General features: G+C 39.7%; 1 protein-coding gene across 1 annotated transcript in view; it reads left to right on the plus strand.

Annotated features, from left to right (window-relative positions):
- Positions 1 to 27,259, plus strand: part of LOC141767575 (contactin-associated protein-like 4) — a 110,284-nt gene that overhangs the window by 57,141 nt on the left and 25,884 nt on the right. Inside the window, exons 7-16 of the mRNA XM_074635043.1 lie at positions 353 to 499; positions 2,773 to 3,040; positions 4,288 to 4,437; positions 6,392 to 6,563; positions 13,044 to 13,150; positions 18,443 to 18,562; positions 18,664 to 18,864; positions 20,409 to 20,571; positions 23,782 to 23,909; positions 24,622 to 24,792. Of these exons, the coding sequence (XP_074491144.1) occupies positions 353 to 499; positions 2,773 to 3,040; positions 4,288 to 4,437; positions 6,392 to 6,563; positions 13,044 to 13,150; positions 18,443 to 18,562; positions 18,664 to 18,864; positions 20,409 to 20,571; positions 23,782 to 23,909; positions 24,622 to 24,792 (1,627 nt within the window). The remainder of the gene's footprint in view (positions 1 to 352; positions 500 to 2,772; positions 3,041 to 4,287; positions 4,438 to 6,391; positions 6,564 to 13,043; positions 13,151 to 18,442; positions 18,563 to 18,663; positions 18,865 to 20,408; positions 20,572 to 23,781; positions 23,910 to 24,621; positions 24,793 to 27,259) is intronic.

The following is a 27,259-nucleotide window of genomic DNA, read 5'->3' on the forward strand; positions in this document are numbered from 1 at the left end:
GTCGCATTATCAGGGAAAAACAAGGTGTGCCCCTCAGCTAAATAGCGCCATGCTTTTGAGTGTTTTTTTTTTCTTTCCGCCTGGCTCCAGTCCAAAACAAACTGAAACATGATACAGTGTGCGTATGCGTCATTGTGCATGCGTAACTGTCAGAAATTATCAATAAGAAAAATCGATAGACACGCAGGCATGAGATGTCACGAATCGGATAACTGCTGTTCTCTATTCCCATCATTAGAGTTTCTGTCAATGTATATTATTTACACTGTGAAAACGTCAGTAACCTTTGAATCCTACAGAGGATGATGGTGACTTGTACATTTGTTTTTACGTGTGTTTTTTTCATGCGCAGCTAAGTGTGGGAGCTGTCCAGAGCCACGGACTGCAGAAACCCATTCTGTCCAACAGGAACTTCCATGGCTGCCTGGAAAACCTGCTCTACAACGACCTCAACCTAATCCACCTGGCTAAACAGAACAACCACCAGGCCTCCGTGGTGGTAAGTTCTTGTGTTTCAGCGTCTTTGAAACATTATTATGGAAATCTGCCATTCAGCGTTCATCAGAAAGACAAACCGGGGACTGTGAGGATGTGTTAGTTTAGAGTAGGAGAGGTACATAGTCCAGATTTGGGAAGGACTAAATCAGGTGGCTTCAGAAGTAAAAGTACAGTTTATTTTTTGTGATTCCTAATCTTTTAGGCATGTGACCCTAAAAATGATGTTCTCCAGATTGTTTCATTTTAGTAATAAAAAGATACAATTATACAGTATTTGAAAAGCAAATATTTGAGAAATGTCAGAAAAAGTAAACTTCACCTCAGTTTGGGAACCAATGTCTTAGACAATATTGGGCCTGGCCATAGGAGCACCTCTAACTCGTGAATTGGTGTGAATCTTACCTTGTTGAATCAGTAATGCTGTTGAAAAATCTGTTTCAGTGAACCTGATTTTCTTTCTGTGTGCACAAAAAGAGAGAAGGCAAATGTAAATCCCAAGAAACATCTGTTCAGCAATCTTAAAATTCGTGGATGGAGGAGTTTTAGTTGCAGATGCAGCTCACACATGGGAGAAGTTTGCCTTCAGGGCTTTCTGCCTGGAAGGGTTTATTTGATCCCAAACCATGATCTTCTCTTAAACCTAACCAAGTAGGTGTGTTGCCTAAAGCTAAGGAAATTTCAGGCAGAAAGCCCTGAAGGCAAACTTCTTCCATGTGCTCTGTGCATAGAGCTCTGTAAAACTCTATTAATGCACTCATCAGCTTGAATCAATTCAAATTTGGATTCTGGGTCAATTTTGAATCAGTAACTGTGGAGATGTGTATTTTTTATTTGTATTTTTCACTGATTACTAAACCGAAGCATTCTGAACAGTGTAGAATTGTAGATTTGTCTCTGGGGCTTATGGGTATTGTAGTGTTGAGTGCTATTTGACAGAGTTGACTAGAAAATAAGTGATTTCTCAGATAAACATAAATTGTTCTATTTACATGATATTTATATAAATACATTGAGTATTTTTTATTACATTGGTGTTGTATCATTGCACACTATGATGACTTTCTTTCTTGTATATTGCCTTTGTGTTGTTTATGGTGAGCTAACACACATTCAGTGTATCTGTGTTATTTACAAGAGTGCTGTATGTCTGACATTATAGCCATCTGTTTATACATCTATTTATATGTTGCATCTAGAGTGTATCATTTACTGAGCATATGTTCTGATGTTTACTTTCTGACTTCATGTAATTCAACTTTGTAACAACACATACATGAAACCTCATGTTTTTTTCCAGTAGTTTCTCAGTTGTTAACATCATTTACCTGCATTATAGTCAGATGCTGCCATGATCAAGTGTTCACTTGAGACTTTTTGTGCTCTTCCTCCCACAGTTTTTTCCCTCATGCCTTTTCTGCATCAGTGTCATTATTATGCTAATGATCACTGTCACGATTATTATTGTCATTATCATTATTTTCATCATCTGCATCATCATCCTCTTCATTTTTAAACCCGCCATCATCATTGTCATTAGCATCCTCATAATCTCCTTCATTATCATCGCCAATGTCATCACTTGCACATTTTTTTGAGTTATAAAGCCCAAAGCAAAAAAACTAGCGACAAAAAATAGAGACGTAATAATAAATTAATGGATCAGAGAGGAAAGGAGGTGGAGAATGAAAATGAGGAGAAGTGAGGGAAGGAGACGCGGAGGAGGGAAAGAGAGAAAGTGGCAACTTGCACTCTGGTGCAAAGTAGTCATCACATAAAAGTTGATTTAATACGAATTTTATGTTAATGGGGATCAATGTACAATTTGTGCCTCACATTGTGCTGTATAGGAGATTTTCCTGAATACATTATACTAACCATATCATATATATTTATTTCCCTCCATAGGTTATTTAGTTTTTGCAGTGTGTAATGGAAACTTAAATCATGCTAATGCCTCTCAAATTTTTCTGAAAACAGTTCATCCATTGTATAATTGCTATTTCCTGATGCCATGCTGGGATTAGGAGATGTGAGACAAATGGTGAAAGTGGGTGCAAACGCTTTGTGACCCCGATGCTTCTGGTTTCCCGGCTTATTTTAGCTCCTCGGCTAATGTCAATATGGTAATACAGATGTCCTTTTTCAGAGAGTTGCTGATGAGACCTCTGTGACATCGAGTCAAACCGAGTCAGCCTCTGCAACTACTGAATATTCATGTTTTATTATCTCTTTCATAATCATGTCTCTCTCTCCCTTCCCTCGTCTCTTTCTCAGGGCAATGTGACCTTTTCTTGTGCAGAGCAGGTTTCAGTCGCTGTGACGTTCACTGACTCCCAGAGCTTCTTGCAGTTGCCAGGACTGACATCGTGGTCGTCAGGGGTCGTCTCTGTGGAGCTGCAGTTTCGCACATGGAATAAGGCTGGGCTGCTCTTGACCTTTGACCTCCCGCAGCAGGAGGGCACAGTGTGGTTGTACCTGAGTGAGGCTAGACTCCGCCTACAGATCAGTAGAGCTGGCAGGGCCCAGCTGGAGCTCAGCGCAGGTCGGTCCAATCAGGAGTTACACCTACATAGAGGTGTGAATCTGTTGCCTTTGTTGTTTAGTTGTATAACAGAGAGGACATAACATGTTCTCATAGCTCAGATTTATGCCACAGACATAAAACACCAGCAGATTTGTTCTGTCTAAGCGTAATAAACTAACCAGAAGAGTGTTCAATCAAAATCTTTAGTGTGAAAGTTGCTTCTTTACCTTGGAAACCCTCAAGGTCCACTTACTAGCTTTCTGGGGCTTTGAAGTCAGTGTAATAACGTTACATACAGTAACTTAGACAGCAACTCCCGTGTCCTCGAGGTAAAATTACTTTTTTTGTGAATGGAGTCTGGTCTGGAAGCTTTGAAGGCCGCGATATAACGGCTTCTGTCCCCCGTCGCAAAGGGCTGTCTGATGAAGGTGAAGCCGTGACAATATCATAAATATAGTGTACCCTTAAATTAAAAATTTTTTAGGTGGCTAAAATACATTTTTCTGCTGCTCCCATCCACAGCCGCTTTACCTCTCCGTCAGACAGCCCTTTCTGACAGGGAACAGAAGCAGTTATATCGTTCGTCTTGAAAGCCACAAGATTACATTCACAAAAACAGTGATTTTACCTCGCAGAACACTGGAGTATACAACCCCACTTCAAGAAATCTGAACCAACCCTTTCAATTATTTCCAAACTTAGGACAGCTAACTGATTCAGCTAATGCTATTGTTCACATTATTCATAACCTTATTGATTAGCTTACTTTGGTTACCTACGTCACTGCTTTTTGCAACAGCTAAGTGGGCGTTTCCATTTGAAAAGAACTGAACAGAACGCAGATGGACCCGCCCTTTAACCTACCACATACTTAAATCACAACTCTATACAGCTCCACAACACTTTCATCAAGTTTAATGAAGTTTAATAATTTAACAGATTAATCTTAATTTATTATCTTTTACTAGAGCTTCCAACAACATCTCACATCTTTCACCTCCCCGGGTGCTTCACAGCAGCCAACTGCTCCTAAAATGTTTATGATTGGTCAAATGCAGATGTCAAATTTCATGTATGTACCTGTATGTATATGATAATTGTGATGAAGTTTATTTTATTATTTAAGGAACTAAAAAAAAGGAGGCACGATCCTGATTTGCTGCAAAGAAAATGAAATCACTTGCAGGTCATATTAAAATGAAAATATGAACTCACCCAAACTGTTCTTTCATTTTGCATTTAACTGTGTCTGTGTGTGTATAAAGGCTCAGGTCTGAATGATGGTCAGTGGCATTCTGTGGAGCTGAACTCTGGACAAGATCATCTGAGCATCACAGTGGACACTAACGACGGAGCCACCGCTCACATCAGCATCCCACTTCCTCTAACTGCAGATAGTCAGCTCTTCTTCGGTGGTAAGAAGATGAAAGAAAACTTACACCATGTGTGCTGTTTCTATCTGTTTTTGTTAGTAGTTAAAAAAAATATTATAGCTAAGGACAGCTGCCAAAAGGTATTTAAAATTGTACTTCAAATAGACCTCGGGATGGGAAAACTGCTGACATGGACGTTTAGGACTTGTTAAAATTCACCGAGGTACTCTGGGAATAATTATCATCTCCAAATCTACTTTAGAGGTTTAGTGCCACCCAGAGAGGGATGCTTAGTCTCTCCCTCTCCACTTCCTCCTCCTCTGTCCTCTCTCTTTCTTTACCGTTTATTCAAAACGATATCTCTCCCCTTTTTTCTTACCTCTTTTCCAATTTTCCTTTCTTTCCTCCCTCGATGCATTTCCCTCTCTCCAATCACTTCCTTTTTAATTTATCTCAAGCCCCCCTCCCATCTCTGCAGTGCTTGTGTATACTCTCCCCCCAATTATTCTACACATAGTCCTGCATATACAAATAAAGGCACATGCTGTAGATGCCTACATTAACCCTACACACATCTCATCCGTCTGTTAATGAGATTGTGGCCTTAAACAGCCTTTTTCCAACCACAACATAAGTCACATGGAAGTTCACCTGTAAGATAATAGAACTCCTTATGATTAAAAAAATACAGTGAGTTTAGCTCCAGCAGAGATTTAATGTGAATTTTAATCTTCAAAGTGAAACACCAAATATCGCTCCGCCATGAGGAAAACAGCTCCAACAAAATCTTCTTCTGAGCTCCTAAAATTCAAAGTGACAATAAACAGTGACTCATCCTTCCTCCCTCCTCCTCTGCTGGGAGGTGTCGAACTCTGCGCCTGATGGGCTGACTATAATTAGAGCAACGCAGAGCCCGGAGCAGGAATGCTGTATTTGGCCACAGATAGATTGCCTCCATCCAGGCTTAACCTCAAGCATGAATCACTGATGGATAAGACATGGGGCTAATATACATGCTTTGGCGAAGAGTGGTTTTATATATATTATATACAGCCACCTCAGGTCTGCCTATGTGAGAAGGGCTTAGATGAGTGTAAACATAATCAAAAATCAGTCTCATCTGATACACAGATAATGAAGTGGAGAACGAAAGCACTTCTGAACTTAAAACTAGGTAAAAAGAAGTAAGAACGAAGTGTCTTGCCCACATTGAAACTGAAAATGCAACGCTGCGGAGGGGAAACAGGAGTAAGGAAAGCGTAAGATTTTGTTTTGGAGAGGAACCGAATAGAAGCTAGATGCAGTGGTGGAAAAAGTACTCATATCTTTTACTTAAGTGTAAACACCACAGTGTAGAAATACTTTGCCACAAGTAAAAGCCATGCATTCACAAATTTACTTAAGCACAAAAGCATTAGCATCAAAACATACTTAAAGTACCAAAAGTAAAAGTATTCATTATGCAGAATGGCCCATTTCAGAGTAATGTATATTATATTATTGGATCATAATGATCATTTTACTGTTGCAGCTGGTAAAGGTGGAGCTAATACCACTACTTTATACCCCTTATCTTATCTTAACCTATAATAATGCATCACATTTTATTTGTTGTTATTATATTTTGTATTGTTAATATGAATGTGCAAAGTAGTAACTAAAGTAATCAAATAAATGTAGTGGAGTAAAAAGTACATATGTCTCTGAATTGTAGTGGAGTAGAGGTATAAAGTCACAGTCTCACTGGGATTCAACAAAAAATCCTAACATTTTAACCCTCATTAATGTGAATAATGTGAGGTTTAACCCCTTATAGAATATCACAGTGAAGATTCAGACTTATGACAAAGCTGAATGAAGTGATGAAGTTAAACATATACTGACACTGTTTATTTAATTCAATGTTTATCGATGGTCCTACCAACAAAACAGCATACAAACAAATACAGAGCTGTAGACCGACCATTGATTGAGTGTCATGTGCTTCCCTCCCCAGGTTGCCCCATACAGGAGAGCAGTCAGGAGTGTAAGAACCTCTTCAAAGTGTTTCAGGGCTGTATGCGTCTCCTGACTCTGGATAACCAACCTGTTAACCTGATCAAGGTGCAACAAAGGCTGCTGGGAAACTACAGCCACTTGCAGATTGATATGTGTGGCATCATCGACAGGTTAGTCTCCAGGAATACCATCTGTATTATTTTTTTCACTGCAGTGTTTAAACCCACGCTGTGTGTGATTGCTCTCATTAACTGTTAATGTTCCTCTGCTTTGAGCGTTGATTTGATCCAAAGTTTTTTACACTGTCAATTGGGGATTTGTGAAAATGGTGATAAGAATAAGTACTCAGTTTATGATTTATTTGCATTTCACTCCTGGTTTGGCCCACGTTTAAACATAGTCCCCAACAAATACACAATGAAAGTAAATATTCTTGATGCATACGTAAAGATTTACAAATTGGCTGAGAACGAGGCAGACAAATTGTTGTTTTTGGTCTTTTTATGGGTTGTGTTGATGATGTGTTGAACTAAAATATAAAATTTCGGCAGCCGTATTCTTTTACTGAGCTATTTCAGAGACACAGAGAGACGGGGAGTAAACTGGAGAGGCGTTCTCAAGACCGACAGAACAAAACTAGTACAGGGTATATTCATACTACCAAATCGATGAAATCAAGGATTAGAGATGGCCAATGGCTGTCAGTGTGGACAGAAGGTAGCACCTTGGACAGCTCCCTTGCTGCTGACTAACTGCAGGTTCAGGACCTTGGAGAGCGCTGCAGCAGCCTCCAGTTTCAGAGTTAAGGGGAAAAGTTCTGGAGGAATCCACACTCCTCCTTCCAAACACACTAATGTAAGTTTCCAAATCTGAGCCATCTCTCTGGGGCGGCTAAATAACTTGTTTATAACACGGAATGAAAAAGATCATGTTGAAAAATCCCTCCCTGAGGCACTAGAGAAATCAGGGATTGAGAGGGGAGCACTAGTATCCATTTATTAATCCAAAGCTAACATTCTTGGCCGCTGGCTACACCTAACTGCCTTCATGAAGAGAGACTGAAAGACTTACTGTAGGTGTTGCTAAGTAGATTAATTAGCACCGAGAGGCAAATGTATTTCATCTCCTCGTTCATTTAAGGTGATTATCAAAGACAAAATGGGATGGAGGTTCTTCCTAAGTTATCATTGAGAGAATAGACTTTAAGTATACCTGAGCACGGCTATACAGTTAGAGATTTTTTTGTCAGGTCCTGCTAGGGATTCATACGTGCCAATGGAAGTGTTGCATTGTTCCTGCTATGAGTGTTGGGGTGTCCTATGGTTCCAAAAACCTCCAGGAACTTTTTCAACTTTGGTGTTTTTTGTTTGAATTCATGCATTAAATATTACAAACCATGGAGGACACAATAACTGGCAAGGATAAATATTCAGTACGACATTTAAAGGAAAGAGTTTTGGGAAATACACTTGCCGAGAGTTAAATGACAAGATTGATACCACTCTCATATCTGTTCATTAAAGGTGCGGTGTGTATGATTTTGCGGCATCTAGTGGTGTGGTTGCAGATTGCAAGACTGCAGTAACATGAGCAGCCGAGTGCAAAACTGTGGTAGCGTCGTTCGCCTCGCTCAGAGGCCATTTTTACCATAATAACACTACTTTAGGAGCAATGGAAGTCAGACGGCGGCTGGCGGTACCACCGCTTTGCACTCTGCGGTTCACGTTACTGCAGTTTCACAAGTGTGTCAGAGAACTACGGTGGCCTTTAGGTAACATAAAAACATGAAAGTTACTACATGGCGGAGCAACATGGTGGACTCCGTGAAGAGGACCCGCTCCCTATGTAGATATGAAGGGCTCATTCTAAGATAAAGAAAACAAAGATTCTTAGTTTCCGGTTATTATACACTAATGAAAACATAGTTATGAATATTATATTCCATTTCTGCTAACAGATCCCCTGAAATGTTACACACTGGTCCTTTAAATGTGAAGCAGGAACCAGGATTAGCCTAGTTTAGCATTTAAGACTGGAAATGGGGAAACGGCTACCCAGACTCTGTCCAAAGGTAACAAAATCCACGAACCAGCACCTTTAAACCTCTCTTAACACGCCATATAGTGTTTGTTTAATCAGTACAAAAACCTAATTGTAAAAAATTTGTTTTGAATTTGAACAATTTGTTGTTCTACGGGACCACAGTTTATCTCTAATCTAGTCTATGTGCCAGACTATTTCTTGGGCTGGGCGCAGGGGCTTCCTAGAGTCTTGTTGTCACCGTGATTATGCATTTAACAAAAAAAAAAAGTTCCGCCACGTCTATTGTCAAATGTGTTAATACCTGTTCCAAGTGGCCTCGCTCAAAGGCAGGGCATCATGCAAAATGAATCATGCAAATGGATAATGGCTCACACTTTTGGACACTCTCTCCCTGTTGCCATTCATGGTGTCGCACTTGGCTTTACATAGAAAAAGTGACGGAAGCAGTTATGTAAAAACTGAAAAAAGAGAGAGAGACAGAAATTGCTTTTCAGATTTCAGAGGAAAAGTACAAAAATTGTTGGACACAACTCCAAAACCTGACATGGGAAAAGTGCAGAGGGAGGGGGGTGTCAGACATTGTTTGAACAAGCACTTTGTTTGAAGCACACTGACACCTTTAGCACACACTTGCTTTCCAAGGCTATGAAGTCTCTGAACTCACTACTCCCTCCTGCCGACCTCTCTCCGCACTGGATGAGGGTGTGTTATGAACGAGATGGATGAAGCTGTCAGAAGGCAGTAATTCTGACCTCTTTGCTTCTGTCAGGTTCCTGACACCTTAATAATACACCTTGTCAAAACACACAAACACACACACGCACACACACACACATAGCCACAAATAAAAACAAACACAGGTCACCAAGAGGTCCCGTCTTCTTGTTTTGTTTGACTGTGTGTCTGTCTGTCAGCCACTGACTTTGTGAGATGTCTGTAGAGACTCACACTTACACACACATCTTACCCTTCACACTCCTGTGTCATTCCCAAACTCTCCCCTGTGTGTGTGTGTGTATATATGTGTGTGTGTGTGTGTGTGTGTGTGTGTGTGATGTGGCAGCCTATCCAGGACCAGGTACAGAGCCGACTGAAAGCATTAAAAATACATACCTTTCCTCTCTCTCTTGCTGTTCAGCAGAAAGCAGCTATTTGAAGTCTTTGTAGGACATCCCAGTCTACCTGTCCAGTAATAGAGTGCAGATCGGACGGGGGCTGTGCTGTGTTGGTTAAGCCAGGGGCAGTAATAGAAACCGGGGGAGATTGGATGCAAACCCTGTGATCCAACGTTATAGGACACTGTCACACCACACTAGAACCTTTTAGATAAGCTACAAAGTCTCTTCGCTCAGTTAATCCAGGAGTCCTGTGATCTGAGCTGCCGTGCTGTACGCTGTCACATTGCATTGGAAATTGGTAGCCAAGCTAGGAGCCCTCCAGAGATTTATAGAGGACAAAGTGTTTGCAAAACTCAAAACTTTTTAGCCCTGAAAAGATTTATAGTAGATTCAGTGATACGGGCTACACTGCAGTTGACCCAGGCATGTGTTTGTGAACCTCTGCAATTTTCCCTGTGTGCCTGTGTGAGGCTGCATGCTCCATACGCTGCCGACAGCAAACTGGATGGTGAGACAATGACTGAAAACTCCACAGCGCTGCAGGAAAGAGTTGCCTACTCTTGGTTCTTTCTTGCCAAGGAAAGTTTAATTTTCCCAACTTTTACAGAGTGCAGTGGGAGCAGGGACAAAGTGGTTGTTAGAAGATCCAGCAAAACGGGTGCATGCAGAGACATGTGTCTTGTCTGCTCTTACTTGAAGATAAAGTATTTTCTCTGGGCGATCATTCTGGAGCCTGCATGGGAGAAGAAGTGGTAAATTGTGTTTTTAATGTGCTTGGCCTCTAATTCATTTACAGAAGAAATTAGGTTTAATAGTTTAAAGGAACAGTATGTTGTATTTAGGGGGATTTAATGGCAGAAATGGAATTTAATAATAATTTGTATGTTTTCTTTAGCGTATAATCACCTGAAACTACAAATCGTTGTGTTTTTGTTACCTTTAAATGAGCCGTTTATATCGATATCGAGCCGCCATGTTTCTACAGTAGCCCAGAATGGACAAACCAAACACTGGTTCTAGACAGGGCCATTCACGTTTTCGTGTCGGCCACTGTAGTTTTTCTACAGGCTTGACACACTGGAGAAGTTTCAGTTGGTTGCAATCTGCAACCTCACCGCTAGATGCCGCCAAATCCTACACACTGTACCTTAAATCAAAATGTCAGTGAATGTTGAAGAAATTTTAAATAATTAGTTAATTGTTAGTATTTTCCCCCTGTTTTAATCAGAATAGGTCTATAGGATTGTATGGGTGAATAAGGTCCACTTATCTATAAATAATATAATATAATATATAATATAAAAATAATAAATTCAATTATTTGCTTTGCTGCTAAGAGTTAGATGAGAAGAGACCACTCTCATGTCTGTATGATAAATATGAAGCTACAGCCACAAGACAATTACGGACGAGAGTGGTATCAATGTCCTCATCTAACTCAAGGCAAGGAAGCAAACGTGTGTATCTCCCAAAATATTGAACTATTTCTGTTAACATTGGCTATTGTGTTTGGACTTAGCTTTGAAAAGGACTACCATAACGATCAACTTAGGAAATAAACACTTTGGACTGAAACAGTATCCTGAGAAAATTGAAAAGAACAAGACAGGATTGGTAACTATAAAACATCCAGGATTGGGTGGGAAGTGGAAGAAATTGATTGGACATAAAAACAAAGTTTCACTCGTTTCGCCCTCTAATGATCGCACCTGTTGTTCATTACAATTACAGTAAGAAAGCAGTGTAACCATTGCTATTTCCTGCCATGATTCCAATCAGCATCATTTTCTAACTCTGCGGTGTGATCACAGCTCCTCTTTCAGTCTCTCTCTCTCTCTCTCTCTCTCTCGCTACAGTCCCCTGACCTCATTCCCTCAGGTTCACTGTCCAAACACAGTTGATATCCAGTCACTGCCTCCATCTCGCTGCTGCTCACTTCATCTTTCCTTCCCTCCATCACCCTCAGCCCTCTGTCTCACCTCTTCCTCCCGACATCCTCTCCTCTTCCATCCTGCACCATCCATGCTTCCTAATTGCTGAATCCTCCCATTGTACCTCCTTTCTTTTATCCTTCTGGTTACCTAACTTTGCTCGAGGAAGATTTTCTCTGAGTGTGTATAGTGTATATACTTCTGTCTTTGTGAGGACCATAGTGACTTTTAGACCTCGATAGTGAGGACATTTGGTGAAGGTATGATGGTAAATGTTAGGCTTAAGGCAAGGGAATGCATTATATCATTAAGGGTACTAACAAGTGAAGTGGTACAAACGTATGTGTGTGATTGTGTGTGTTTTTACACTTGAGGGTCAACAAATACATAATTCTGTGTATCGATCGTCATACCACTGTTTGTATGATATCTTACGAAACATTTTTGAGTTTTGAGCTAAATATAATGATTTTTCTTATTCATCGCATTTCAGGCAGCGTTTTGCGATGTGTTTATCTTGCATGTTCCTATTGCAATGAAGTTGAAAATACAATTTATTGGTAAGCCCTAACTTGAAGCCAAACTGTTTCTGAGCAACACAGTAATAATCTATAGAAATTATACAGGCAGATGTTTCTTATTTAGACCGTACACTGTGTTGTATAAACCAGTGTTTCCCACTGGTATAGAATTTACTGTCTCTGGGTGGCTCACCCAATTATATTTTTTAATTCATTTTACAGTCAAACTCTGCTGGAATTGCACATTAATGTGAGATTGTATAGATTGGAAAACACATTGTCCTTATTGGATGTTAGAATCACTGTTAATGCAGTGCTCTTGTGTGTTGGGCATTCTGCCCATGCAACTGCAACTGCAAATACAAATGAGCTTATTAGTGCTCAACTAGAGTTGATTAAATTGCACTTGCACAGCTAAATATACAATAAATTAAACTCCTTTGTCGCTGACTTCTTAATGTTATAGGCCCCCAACAGCAAATGACCTCCACTCACTTCTAAAAGCAACACATCAACCACAAATACAAAAACGTTTGACCTGAAGCTGTTTAGAAAATGTCCTGTCTACATTTTTGGGGGTAACTCAGCAGATGGAAGACTGAGGAAGGAAATATGGCTCGATGTCTTGATAGAAGCTTTTTGGCCCCGTAACATGTAAATACATAATAAAAGGTGACTTGGGTGGGAGTTTAAGACTCTTGTCTCTGGCTGATGCAATGCTAGTTAACAACACTAACAAAGAGATGTTTCAACCTCAGCTTTCTCTCAGAACATGCACCTGTGCTCCACTTGACATGACAATAAAGACTTGTGAAGTTTTCATTTAAAAGATTGAAACTTTTTTTTGTTGTAAGATTGCTTTTATTCAGATCCCTCCTACGCACCTGCTCATAAGAACCGGCAGGTGTGCTGAAGGCCTGTTGTTCCTTTTCATGCCAACATCCTTGAGAAACTTTTTAAGAGAACTTTTTACAGACAGACAATAAGGATCTCTCTTTCTCTCCCTCTGTCTATCTGTGTCTCTGTCTGTCTCCCAGGTGCTCCCCCAGTCACTGTGAACATGGAGGTAGATGTACTCAGTCATGGAGCACCTTCCACTGTAACTGCTCCAACAGCGGCTACAGAGGAGCCACCTGCCACAGCTGTAAGCAACCAGCAACAGGGCATCTGCAGGTCTTTAAAATGCTTGAAGCCTAAAATATAATGATGAAAATAGAAGTTATTCAAGTGTTTTAATGTGGTCAGTACTTTTTAATGTCCCTATTTTCTTTAGGGCCATTAAAACATTTTCATTATGCTGTAAGTACAGGCTTTAGTCAAATTAAAGACATATTATCACCTTAGAAAGTTGTTATGATGAACGTGTTGGCTAACAGTTTTCTATTTAACATAGAGACTTCAAATGAATGCAAATGTTGCATTCATTGGGTTAATCGCTACAAGCAACGCCTTTCACAAACACAGTTATTTCACCCATTGTTAATATGAAGATATTCATTACTGCAGCTTTCAAAGTAGTTACGAGGTAAGGCAAGCAAAATGAGAACAATTTAAAGGTGCTCTATTTGATATCCAGAGCATTAATATAGTAGCAAGCAACTATTTGCTATGTAAAGATATAGAGGAGTAATGTCCACCTGAGAAGAGAATGAAGTCACTCTCCCTCTGTGTGTTGTAATCCGAGCTTCTTTGTGCTTTATTGACGTAGCCGGCCAACGTGTGTGCTTTTAGTGCATGTTCGTGCATGTTAGCGTCAGCATGGTTGTCATTGTTTTCACTGTTAGCGCTGTTTGCACCATTAGCTGCATTTAGCCCCTTTAATTAATTGCTTCTCAACATTTTTAATATAAAGAGCAGTAATGTCTGTTTTATTATCTGATTTTGCATTTCAGTGTTTTGCTTCCTATGTGTAGCTTAACCTTTGAACTATGTGGCAGTAAATGCTAGAAGTTAATAGATGAGTAACTGGATTTCAAATTCTACACATAGTGGCTTTAAATCCACCACGTTATGTTGAACTTTATTTCATTATTTATAGGAAAAATACTTGAAAATGTGTGTTCCTCTTGTATCTGTAGTAGAATTATAGTTACGCTGGACTTGTGTTTTGTGTCTGTTGTGACTCAAAAAGCTCATTGTAGTGAAATATTATTCATTTCATGGGCTATTGTTGTGTTTTCTTATAATACAGTACAGTTGAGAACATGTTTCACTATTTGAAAGGGGATTTTTTTGTGTCTTAAATAGCTGAAAAAGCGAAATACTATAGTGTACACATAAATAGTCTTCACCTTTCTCCCTATTGACTCTTGAGTGCTAAATGTTAAGTTCGGCTGAATATCAAATGTTGGAGAAACATTTAACATATTGTGAATGAAGCCTTCGATTAATGGAGAATAGTATTAGAGTATTCCAGACATGTTCTCATTGCTTCTACTTTAATAACAGTGAGACTGCATGTCCCCTAACACTTAATGTTTTTTCCTACTCCATTGTTTCAGAACTTTAATTAGCCGCGTTCAATCGGGAATAGACTAAACAGATTGTTGGTACTTTATTATACTGAGTAAATTAGATTTCCATTTAATTTAAAGTCTTAAAAGCTATTTTTTGGCTTTCTGGCACCTGCAGATGGCCCATTGTCTCTTATTTATTCATTTTAAATGTGTGTGGATATGTGTGTGATATGTATGTGTGTGCAACTCTAGCCCAGTCTAAAGTGATGTGAAAATGATGAGGCAGAGGTTCAACACCCATCACACAGACTGTACCATTTTGTAACAGACAAAGAACCACTTCAAAAATGACAACAATATCTCCTCTTTAAGCAACTACAAATAATTTTGATTTTGTGTTGATATCGGCGGCCCCTGTGGACAAAAGCGGTAGTGTTTTCATGAGTAACACCACCTCGTATCGTAAAGATCTTGATCTGGCTAGTGCCTGCATTTGTTTTGTAGGCGAGCAAAAGAATGACACAACTTGGTCATCAATAGGTTTACTCACTTCACTGGCCTCTCAACTTTATACAAACTACTGTCGATTGCCTGGTGCATGTTGGTCATCATGCTCATAATCACAGAAAGCTTTGTGGTGCTTGCTTTGCTCAACAAACGCTGCTAATGTTAGCTACATTCGACTAACCTAAGCCAAAGCCTAGGTTAGCCACCAAAGTCAATTCATACAGTATATTGATGCAAAACCACATCTTGCAATCAGTGTTTCTGTTATATGTAAATGTAAATCAGTTTTTAATGTCACATTGTATTGTACATATATACACATATTATACACACATATTGTACACCGCACAGAACACAGTGACATTTATTATCTGCATTTAACCCATCCTAGTATTAGCCACTTTTTGCAGTGGTGGCTCGCGAAATATAACGGCTACAGTAGCTTGGAAAATAGCAATATGGGGCTCTGAATTTGATGAATTTACTGTTAATCAGATGGAAGTGAACCTGATCGAATTCAGCCAGCGCAAACCCCAGCGCTGGAGCTCAGAGAGAGCCTCATGCTTCCTTTTAACTGGTTAACATACTACTAACTGTGAAACGGTGTGTGTGCCGACTAAATCAGATACTTCAAGTGCAAATCAAGTTAAATATGCTTTACCAGTAGTGCAAAAAAAAAGTAATGCTTTTTTTTCTCAAACTTCTACATTACCGTAGTCCTGTGGAGACTTGTGAATAAGTTTGCACCAAATTTGATATGCTGCTTCTCAACAAAAATAGCCTGGTTGGTGATATATTATGCAGAAATAAAGTGTCACTTTATCCACTGAGAGAAAGCTGGAGAATGAACAAAGGCATCCTGCTGTAGCCACTTCCATTTCAACCAGAACACATCAACCACACTGAGCAAGCGGTGTGAACTTCTTTCTACTTTATTAAATTAAATTTAATGCAAATAGCATGGCTTATTATTTTTTTCTAAACTGAGAGAGAGGACATATTGTGGAGTCTTTTCTATATTATACATATCATATGCTCATTTCATTTATTTAAGTCATGTTAATGTTGCAGAGTGTTTTAAATTTTTAGTTTACAGTTATTGTAATGGCTAACCTTAACTGACATATTGGAGCATAATTCAATTCATGTATTTTCTTTTGTAGAAATGTTTATACTATAGACACAGAGACGGTCAAAGTGCAAGAGAAAAGTGGAAATTAAGTTGTGTCTACCGCAGACTACCTAGGCACAGTGATGCCGCTTTCTTCCGCTTAAACATTGGAAGACTGTTTTTCTGTACAAATCTATTGAACTTTTGTGCAAAATGTTCTATAATTCTTGGGAAAGAACGTTGGGGTTCCTTATTGAATGTTTGAACGTTTGTAAAAGTGTGGGATGAAACACTTCCCTCACACCTTTTTATATTTAGTCTTGAAAGCAACCAACTACAATGTATGAAATGTTTTTTTCCAGCTCTAAATATTGCTATGTAGGTCAGAACATTTGAACTAAAATGAAAGACTTCTTGTTAGGCTCAGAACAAACCACAAAATCATTTAACTCCTTCCCCGGCGTTATCAGAAAAAAAGAAAAAAACGATAGGAGAGAAGGGTAGAGATATAGAAAGATGAAAAAAGTAAAAAGTAGAAATGAGGACTGGAAGAAGTCGAACAGAGATAAAGATAAAGAGAAAGTGAGGATAGGAGCAAGAGGGAGATATACAGCAGAAGAGCATGTCAGGAAAGGAGAGTGAGTCCTGAGGCAGACTTTTCTCTCTACATAAATGGATTTAAACTTAGAGACTGCCTGCAGTATTTTAGGTGAGTCAAATTAGAAATTATAGAGATTCTGGCTTTGATTACACTGCCGAGCATTGATTGAATCTTTCTATGCTCCGGTGGTGTGATCAGCTCCAGGCTGGATCAGAACGAACTCAGGTTCACACACACACACACACACACTCACACACACTGCTCACCTCTGTGTTTGATTGTTATATTCGAGTCAAAAACTCTCTTGAGCTGGATCAAGGAACTGTCTTAAGTCACAGACTGACATGAGAAAAAGAAAAAAACACACGTATACAATGTGGGAAATGTTCTTCCACTGTTTATGACTCCTGTGACTTCTTTTCCTGCACCATATTGTAGATGGTGTGTGTGTGTGCGTGCAAACATTATGTAACCAGAGGGCTTTATATAATTGGTTTTCACCTGTTTTAGTTCCATAGCTTATTGTTACATAACTGTTTTTAATTGGTTGATCCTTTTTTTTTTAATTGTTAACATTTTAATTGTTTAGAATACAGCACAAATGCACTAAAAGGGTTAGGGATGTGCTTTCCTTCTGTGCGATTCACACCTAAAAGGCATTCACAATACATTCTAATACAGTTTGGATACAGAACAAGCAGCTATCACCAGGGTTGGGTATGGTTTTGATTTCAATTTCAGTTTTTATCAACAACTAGTTGTGATAATTTACGTACTATTTAAAGGTGCTCTATACGATATCCAGAGCATTAACATAACATCAAACAACTATGGTGAATGAAGTCGCTCCCCCTCTTTGTGTGTTGTAATCCGAGCTTCTCACTGCTTTGTTGACATAGTCGGGCCAGCCGTCAATGCTTTTAGTGCATGCCAGCGTGCCCCACTGGCTAGCTCACGGCCGCCGCTCTGCACTGCTCTCATGTGCAGAGGCAATAGAAATGCTCCCAATCCCATATTTAGCACCTATAAGTAAGAAAAGAATATGTAGAAAGCAAAGTCATCTTTATTTTTGTTAGATTTTGGTGAGAAGACAATTACAATAAATGAAAAGGTATTTTATTATTTTTGATGATCGAGTAAAATTAGGGCAAATACTTGAGTGGGACGAGACATAATTACCATTATGATTCTGATCATTTTAATATGAGATGGATTGCTCATCTATTGAATTGACTTGACCCAGATCTTTGACATATATGAAGCATAGTGTTTGTTCAGGCCGAGCACTGAAGCCGCACTCACGTTCCTTAATTGCTATCAGCTGTCACAATATTATTGGCTTATTGATACGTCATCTGTTCAGACTAGAAACATCCAGTCAAATTCATCCAAGTGTTTTATAAACTCTCAGTTTTCACTGTCACTCTGACAGTAACTGATTGCTGTTGCAACTCCCTCCACCACTCCAACTTCTCCATACATCATTGAAGCTCTGGTATTGTTATCTTGAGAGGTGGTTCTCCAAGCTGACTCCTTAGAGCTCCCTCAAAGTGCAGAGCTGTTTCCGCCAAATCTAACTGTATAACCATTTGCAATAAATTATCAATTTTCTTTGTCATAAAAGTCTCTGACTGAAATGGAGCCGGCAATGTGGACGGAAGTGTAGTTGTCCAAAACTTTGCTTTTAGGAATTGATAGTGGCAATGTTTCCTCTCAAATCAGATCATTGTTGATATCCTTTTATTGCATTTTCTTTCACAGCAAAATATGAACAGTCATGTGAGGCGTACAAACACAAAGGCAACACATCAGGACATTATCACATAGACGTGGACGGCAGTGGACCAATCAAACCCCAGCTCATCTACTGTAACATGACAGGTAACGCACAAAGACACACATCTTCACACATGAACACACGCAGTATATCAGCATATATATTTATTTATTTATTTCTCTCTGTCTGTTTGTCTCTCTGCCAGAGGACATGGCATGGATGGTGATCCAGCACAATAACACAGAGCTGACCAGAGTGCATTCGTCCCCTGAGAGAAACCAACATTTCGCCCACTTTGACTACGCTTCTGAAGAGGAGCAGTTAGCAGCCGTCATCAGCCAATCAGAGCACTGTGAGCAGGAACTGTCCTACCTCTGCAGGAAGTCCCGCCTCCTCAACACACCAGGTAAGCCCACTGATGTTTTCTGTTGTGTCTAAGTTAATGAGATGGGATGTCTTGGAGGACAGATGTGAGATATGTAACTTTTATTGTTGTTGTTTGTGTTGTTTTACTGTATTGAGCATGTTTGAGATGGAGGAGGATGGTGTAGTCGAGTGGTGTTGTTAAAAGGGAAATGGTACCAGGCACAAAGTTCTTTGCAAAGCAAGCTTTTCTGTATCTGAGGGATCTATATCTGGAACAAGAGAGAGTTGTGAATTGCTGATTTAGTTCATTTAGAAACTAATTAAAACTTCAGTTAAATTTAAAATGTGCATTTTCTCCTCCTCACTCCACTGCAGCGGCTAAAGGTTTATCTGCACTACTTTATTTCTCAAGTAAATCATCAGCTGTTTTTGTTTCTGGGTTCTTTTTGTTATCTTTCTTTTAAAAAAGGACTTAAACACACAATAAATTGAGTTTACAGTGGACAGGTTCAAAAGAGGTACTTACAAGCTGCATTTGTACTGGTCTTTGCTGGTCTTCTTGCCAGTAGAATCTAAATGTTAACATCACCTTACCTTTACTAAATAAAAGGGAAAATTTAATAATTGAGTTTCAAACTGCATTGAAGAAAGAAGCCCATCTTGTTCGACCCTGTGAACCACCATTGTGTACACTGGAAAGCTTCAGACTACTAGTGAGGGAAAGATGTGTTCACAAAGTAGCCGCCCGTTCTCTTTCCTTTTGTAGCTGAGAAAAAAGCAATGATGCACATTCAAGGCTGGAAAAGTTCAGTAAAGAGCAGGGACAGAAGGTGGATTGTGTTGAAATCCTAAAGAAATGGATGTTGTCAGACAGGCAGATGGAAGAAGGCAAATAGAAAAGGGGAAGGAAAAAGACAGGAAAACCTTTCTATGTCTCATTTGATATGCAAGTCAAGTGCCGACTTAAACAGATACATCTACAAAATGTGTTGTGATGAAAACATAGATGAGTGGAAATTCACTCATCTGTCAGCTACTGTAGGATTTATTGTCATGCGAAATTCGTCTTTGTTTTGCAGTATAATTGTTCCCTAAATCAAAACAAGCGAGAAATCATAATAGCTGCGACCACGTATGCGCATGCATCCATGTGTTCATGCATTCACACTTTACCTCCATGGCAAATTTCAGCCTCATAGATAGAAACGTGACGTGGCAAAATAGTGTGAGTCTTTCTACAAAGTTTGGTCATGTTAATGTGAATCCGGCTTTTTGCAATAGGCCACTCCCATTGCCACGCCCCCTTTTAGCCAATTGGCGTGAACACACACAGACGCACTTGTCCTCCATGCGAAATCTCAGCCTCTTAGGGTGAAAATTGTGGCCGCTGTAGGGTGGGGAAATTTGTGTGGACTGATCAACCAACCAACAGATTGAGCTATAAAGCTGCTGGTCGCAACTAAAAAGGATTTGTGATGTGGATTTGTGTGTGTGTGTGTGTGTGTGTGTGTGCGTGCGTGCGTGCGTGCGTGCGTGCGTGCGTGCGTGCGTGCGTGCGTGCGTGCGTGTGTGTGTGTGTTTCAGAGGGTGCTCCGTTCACCTGGTGGGTGGGCGGTCCGGGTCCAGGTCAGATCCAGACGTACTGGGGCGGGGCTCTGCCGAGCAGCCGGCAGTGTGCCTGTGGTCTGCAGGACAACTGTCTGGATTCAAATCACTACTGCAACTGTGATGCTGACTACGACCAGTGGTACTGTACTTTATTACTGTGTATGTTCCTGTGTCCTTCAGGTCACATCCATTACATCATAACTGTTGTGAAGAAAGAGTTAGGATGTTATCCAGAAATATTAATGAATCCAGTAGAACTCTGTTCAACCACAGTATGTCTTTATCAAAATGTAGGGGTCTTTAGTGGCATTTAACCTGCAGCTCTCCCCTCTCCCCTTTCTGTTCTAAGCCTCTCCATCGACTGCCGAGTATAAAATGACCTGGATCTTCTGCACTGCTTCCACATCCATTGGGCCCATAGAGCAAGCGCACTAGCATTTCCTTTAACCCCGCCTCCCAGCCCTCGGTCTCGGCTTGCTCAAGAACGGCAGTTCATTATGTCGAGGGAACTAACTCCAGATTTGGCTAATAGTGCATTTTACAACTTTTAGGACCTTATGATTTAAATAAGGGCTATTCAAGTGTTTGTACTTGGAAGTTGATTTACTTCAAAAAAAAAATTATCCGCTGATTTACAGCCGTCTCTTTTCCCAAAGTGTATGGGAAAAAGTCTTTTTGGGCCCAATGGCATCACGGGACGGACCCAGAAGTTGTAATTCCACCGTTTGGCCACTACGAACATTGGCTTCAAAGCCCGGCGCATCTGTATTTCTAGCACAGCCAATAGGAACGCTCTCTCTCTGAAATGACCTGTGATTGGTCAAAGTCTCCCGTTACAGGCTAGATTTTTTAAAGCCTGAAAACAGAGCCATGATGAGGTGCAGAAGTCTAGTTTTCTCTCAGAACACTTGAATTACAATATGCTGAAAGGTTATTATGGGATTTTTGCCCAATGACGCCAAAAATATTCTGCCTACTGCAGCTTTAACTGGTTATGTAGAGTGAAGTGTTATTTCTGTTGTTACCTGCACTTTGAATATACTTTGACCAGTAATTTATGGTGGTGTCTCATAGATGAAATTATAGATAGAATACATTTTCAGCCATGCTAGTGACACGGCTCTAGAGATAGCAGTGTTTGTTGTTCGGTCAGTCTAGCACTTTGGTCCAAACTGAAATAACTATTTAATGGATCGCCATTCAAATTTGGTGGAGACATTGATGGTCCCCAGAGGACGAATCCTACTGACTTTGGTTTTACCCTGACTTTTCCTCTAGCGCCATCATTGGATCAAAACTCCAATCTGTCCAATATTATTAATATAAATTAAGATGGTGAACATGATAAACATTATAACTGTTGAGCATGTTCGCATTATGAATGTGAGCATGTTAGCATGCTGATGTATTTAGCTCAAAGCACCACCGTATCTAAGTGCAACCCCACATAGCTTTTCTGTTGTAGACGTATCAAAGTAAATGATAAAAAATGTTTTAATTATTATAACTCAACTTTAAAAACAATGATTTGGTTGGACCAGCTATGACAAGACCAATTTAAATGATTATTTTAAGGACACATATAAATCACTGTAAGATGTTCTTTTAAAAGACATCTATTGTTTCTGTGACTCTTCAATTAGTCCTACTGCTCTGATTAATTCAGTGTTTACCGTCGCATCAGAAAAGAGCCATGAGACATCCAGGACAAATCCCAAGATTTTTAAACATCCCTCTCCATGTTTTATCCAATCCTGTATTCAAATCCTTTTATCCATGCTGTAAGCAATTCTGTATTTAGGTCACCTTCCCCAATCCTGTGACCAATTCTGGCATTTTCCATTTTCTCATAATGTAACCAAGCCTGCCTCTGTCTGCGTAGCCAATGGTCCTTCTTCTTTCTATTATCGCTGCCTAAATCTGAGCGCCTCCTACTTTATTCTGATAGATTTTCTTCTGCCATCAATATCTCATCACATTCCCCAACACTGCGTGTGCATACAGTCCTAGATTTATTTTTTGACACAGCAACAAAGCTGACTGCTGGTATTTGAAACACCACAGATCTGAGAGAATGAATGGTGGTGGTGAACGTACAGATGAAACACTCAGCCTACATTAATTCGGAAAACGTTTCCACAACGTCAGTCAGCTGAAATGCTTGTCTTCATTTGAACGTCTACCTGTAAACCTCCGAGAACAAATGAAGACGTGTTACAGTGTGTCCCACTTTTTTCTAACATTGTTTTTTTTTAGTTCAGATGGGTTCCCATTTCACACTGCATGATCATTCAACTTTCTAATGTTGACCTCACCTCCTCCTCCTCCTCCTCCTCCTCTTCCTCCTCCTCCTCCTCCTCCTCCTCCTCCTCCTCCTCCTCCTCCTCCTCCTCCTCCTTCTCCTCTTCTTCTCTCCAACTTTTCTCTTCTTATTCATCTTCTTATCCCTCTCCTCTTTTGTTTTCTTGCTTCCTTTTTTCTTTTCTCTGCTCCTTCTCTTTTTTTCTTCTCCTTGTTCTATGCCTTCCTATATCTTCTTCTTCTGTGCTTCTTCCTCCTCTTTCTTCTTCTCTGTCACCTTCTTCTTCTTCTTCCCCTCCTCTTATCTTTTGTTTTATTGTTCCTGTTTCCCTTTCTTTCACCTTTCCTTCCTTTCCTCCTCTTTTTGTCTTCTCCCTCTGCTACACCTTCCTTCCTTTATCTTATTCTTCTATGCTTCTTCCTCCTCCTCATCTTCTCTTCTCTTCCTCCTGCCATCCTCCTTCTTTTTCACCCTCTTGTCATCCTCCTTCCTCTTCCATTTGTCTTTCTCCTTCTCCATCACTTCCTTCTTTTTCCTCTTGTCCTTTTCCTCCTCCTCCACCATTCCCCTCTTCATCTTCTAATCCACCTTGTCTTATTTTTCTATTTCATGTTCCTTTTCTTCTTTCTCTTATTATTCCTTTACTCCTCTCTCTCTTTTCATTCTTCTCCTTTGTCTTTATCTTCTTCTGTGCTGCTTCTCCTCCTCTTCCTTCATTTCTTTGTCCTTCTTCTCCATCTCCTCCTACTATTCCTATTCACACCATTTTCCTTTTCCTCTTCTTCTACTCCTCCACATCCTCCCATCCACCTTCTCTTGTTCTCATTCCTCTCGTTCTGTCTCTACTTCCTTCTTCTGCTTCTTCTTCTCCTCCTTTTCCTCATCTTCCCCCATCCTCTCTTCCTCCTTTTCCACTTGTCTTTCCCCTCCTTCTCCTTCGTCTTGTCTTTTTCTTCTCCTCCTTCTTCTTCCTCTTGTTTTTCTCTTCTCCTTGACCTCCTCCTTCTTGTCTTCATCGTTCTCCTCCTCATCCTCCTTATTCTACAGGGCTAATGACTCAGGCCTGCTCACCCATAAGGAGACCCTCCCAATTAGATCTTTGGTAGTGGGTGACGTCCAGCGGCCGGGGTCAGAGGCGGCCTACAGGGTGGGACCCCTCCGTTGTCATGGAGACAGTAAGTCCATCTCAGTTGCTGGTTATTGTTTCACATGATGCTGGTGTCAATGTTGACACTTGTGTTTTCTCCACATGTAGTATTGCCTCTTTAGATAGTTTGATTTTACTCATAATGAGTGTGTTTTTTAACAGTGTATTGACAGGATATTATTCAGTGAATAAGTTTTATTCAACTCTACAGTGAGCTGAACTAAAGGACTCCCTGTATCCAATCTTCCCCCTGCCCTTTCATTTCTTAATGGAAAAAATAATGGAAAAATAAGCTGCAACCAATCACACAAACTAATTAGAAAACCAGCAGCTAAAATATGACTCCCTTCATGCTCTTAAATATCAACTTCTAATGAAAAGCTACATAATAAACTAATCTAAGTGATATATTTTACCTTGTTTTAATTGCCTCTAATTTTAGCTTTCAGTTTAATGAGTAAATGAATGAATAAATAAATGCCATGCGAGATAAATCAACATAAATGAGATAGCGGATGAGTTATGCCTTTGTTCTCAGATAATTAGCTGAACAGTTGGTGCATTTGTTTACTACACGATTTTCATTATACAGCCATCATAATGAGATTTCTTTTAATAAGCTGCGTTCCAGAGTGATAATATCCACTTTTTAAAAAAAGAAAAAAAAGATTAGGTCCCTTTATATTAGAAAACAGAAATATAAGGAAGCATATGAAGCATTTAAGCACTTTGTCTTTCAGAGAACTTCTGGAACGCTGCGTTTTTCGACAAGGAGACATCGTACCTTCACTTTCCCACCTTCCATGGAGAGCTGAATGCAGACATCTCCTTCCTGTTTAAAACAACGTCCTCCTCTGGGGTCTTCTTGGAAAATCTGGGCATCCAGGACTTCATCCGGATCGAGCTCAGATGTAAGTGAAAACAATGTTCTGCTTCATTAACTCATAAATGTTTTCTGGTTTTGTTCTAAATACTTGGTAGTGGAAGACTATCAAGAAAAATGAGTTTTTCTTATTGTTATTTCACTTGCAGAGTTTGACCTTAGAGGGCTGTTTTTACTCTCATCTGCTGAAGGGGGAAAGTTTCTCTATGTTCGCCTTAAATCTGAGTTTAAAGACGTGTATGTACAAGCACGATTTTGTGAAATTACAAATAGTGTGGAAGCCAATATGCAACTTACACAAGTGTGATGTGGAAACTTGAGACCACCAGAGCACACTGAAGATGGACTTTCAGTGAAGCAGGAGACACCTTGTGGCAGTCAAACTTTTGAAATGCATAATTGAATGCAAAAGCATATTCATAGATTCTGGATTTTTTCGATGAGGGAGAAGGAGTAGGTGCAATTTAAATCATTTTTAATGAGGTAATTAAACTTTTCTTTGTGGATAAACCAAACCAAGACTAAAACTACTTCTATGTGACTGGAGAGTATCTTTAATGTTTAAGTGACAAAGCCCTCTAGCAGCTGAAGGTCGATCACTCTTGTCCGTCTGAAGCAAAGGAGGAAACAGTGTCAAGGTGAATGAATGGATCAACACGGGAGAACGCTGTTCACTTCCTGTTTTCTACTGACAGTCAAAGTGTGTTTCTTTTTAACCATGATATTGAAGGTCCCCTAACCTAGAAAAATTTGTATTTTAACACAGGGCAAGGCTGGAGATCTTGAGAAACTATCAAGAGTACATTAGATTTTTAAAAATGATCCAGCCGAAAAAACCCTGCCCATTGTTTCCAACTCTTTTCCAATGAAAGTAGCTAGCAGCACTAGCTTCAAATGTTGCTAAATCTAGCAAGAAAAACACCCAGCCGGCAAGACTGACAGTTCGCGCTTGTTAGTACTCACAGTTGTCAAGCTAGATGCTTGTGGAAGATTACGGTGATGCGCAATGAGTGCACGGGCAGAGTGCACGCAGGTAGACCGGTAAACAGACAATCTTATTACAATCCCGCAGCCACATATAACGGATTTTCTTTTCTTTTTCGTCAGAGCATTTGATTTATTGATTGCTGTAAGGATGTAATGAGAATTTCAACTAATATAACAAAAACTCTTTCTAAAATCTTAACCAACCCTAGCTTTAACGATAGAAAAAGAACAGAAATGGTTATTGGTTGGATATTTTTTAATTTGTAGCAGTTTTGGAAGGCATTATTATACACTACTATATAATATCCTGCCGATAGTGGCGTCAAATCACAAAGTGCTCGCTTATATGTGTTGTTCTTAAATGATTCTGCTGAACAGAAAGCAGTGCTTTTATGTTAGTTAATTTTGAGTAAGTAGAAGAAAAAGCATGAAGTAGCATGAAGTCCAAGGAGCAAATGTTACATTACTGGCCACACTGTTCGACAGGTGATCTGTGAGAGCTAAAGCATACAGTAATCTCTCTTTAATATATCTTTTTTTCTTGCTTTCTCTCTACCACACACACACACACACACACACACACACACACACACACACACACACACACACACACACAAACATACAGTACAAATGGTACCCCTCCTCCTTAGGGAAATCCCGACATTGTTACAGTGAAGCGCGTCTCTTATCTCGCTGCAGCACTATTACTGCTATTATTAAGACAGCTGGTGTTGAAATGACTCTGTATCATTATTACTGCTGTTACAGAAACATGACTGGGCCAGAGAGCAGCCTCTAAATTAAGTTATGTCTCTGGGTTATTCTATCAAATGGTTCCACAATCCCACAGCAGTACAGTTTTACCTCCACTGACAGCATCATCCACGAGGGACAATGATGTTGTGTTCATGCACAGATGTCACCTCTCCGCTAACTTCACCCCTAACTGTGGAGAGTAGGCATGCTGGCAGTGTTATGATGGATGAACAGACTCCATGTGGCCTTCAGCTCACCTCACCTCTCTTTATTATAGGTTAACTTTTTAACCTAATAGAGCTGTGAAGATTAATGACCACAGCGTGCTGACCTACATTAGGTTTGGAGTTTCAGTCCCACTGAGATAACACATACTTACAACGCGTATTTTAAGCAGAAAGGGCATTGCATTAGATTTGTGTCCACTTGATGATATAAGGTACATTCTCATGTCTTTAAATTGCTTGCTGCTAAAAAAGTTGAATGTTGTCTTTCAGTGTGATCTGATCGCACGTCTGATCTATCAAAAAAGTCAGGGTTGGAAAGTAGCTAATAAAATGTTTAGGTACTTGAGTATTTCCATTTTATGCTACTGTCTATTTCTACCATTTCAGAGTCAAATGACAGTATATTTTACTCCACTACATTTGTTTGATAACTTTAGTTTCTCGTAACTTTGCAGATTCAAATTAAGACAATAAAGACCTGCTGTCAATGTATTCAGCAATTTCAAATGAGTTCCACCTTTACTA

This window comes from Sebastes fasciatus, chromosome 5, assembly GCF_043250625.1.
Source record: "Sebastes fasciatus isolate fSebFas1 chromosome 5, fSebFas1.pri, whole genome shotgun sequence".
NCBI lineage: Eukaryota > Metazoa > Chordata > Actinopteri > Perciformes > Sebastidae > Sebastes > Sebastes fasciatus.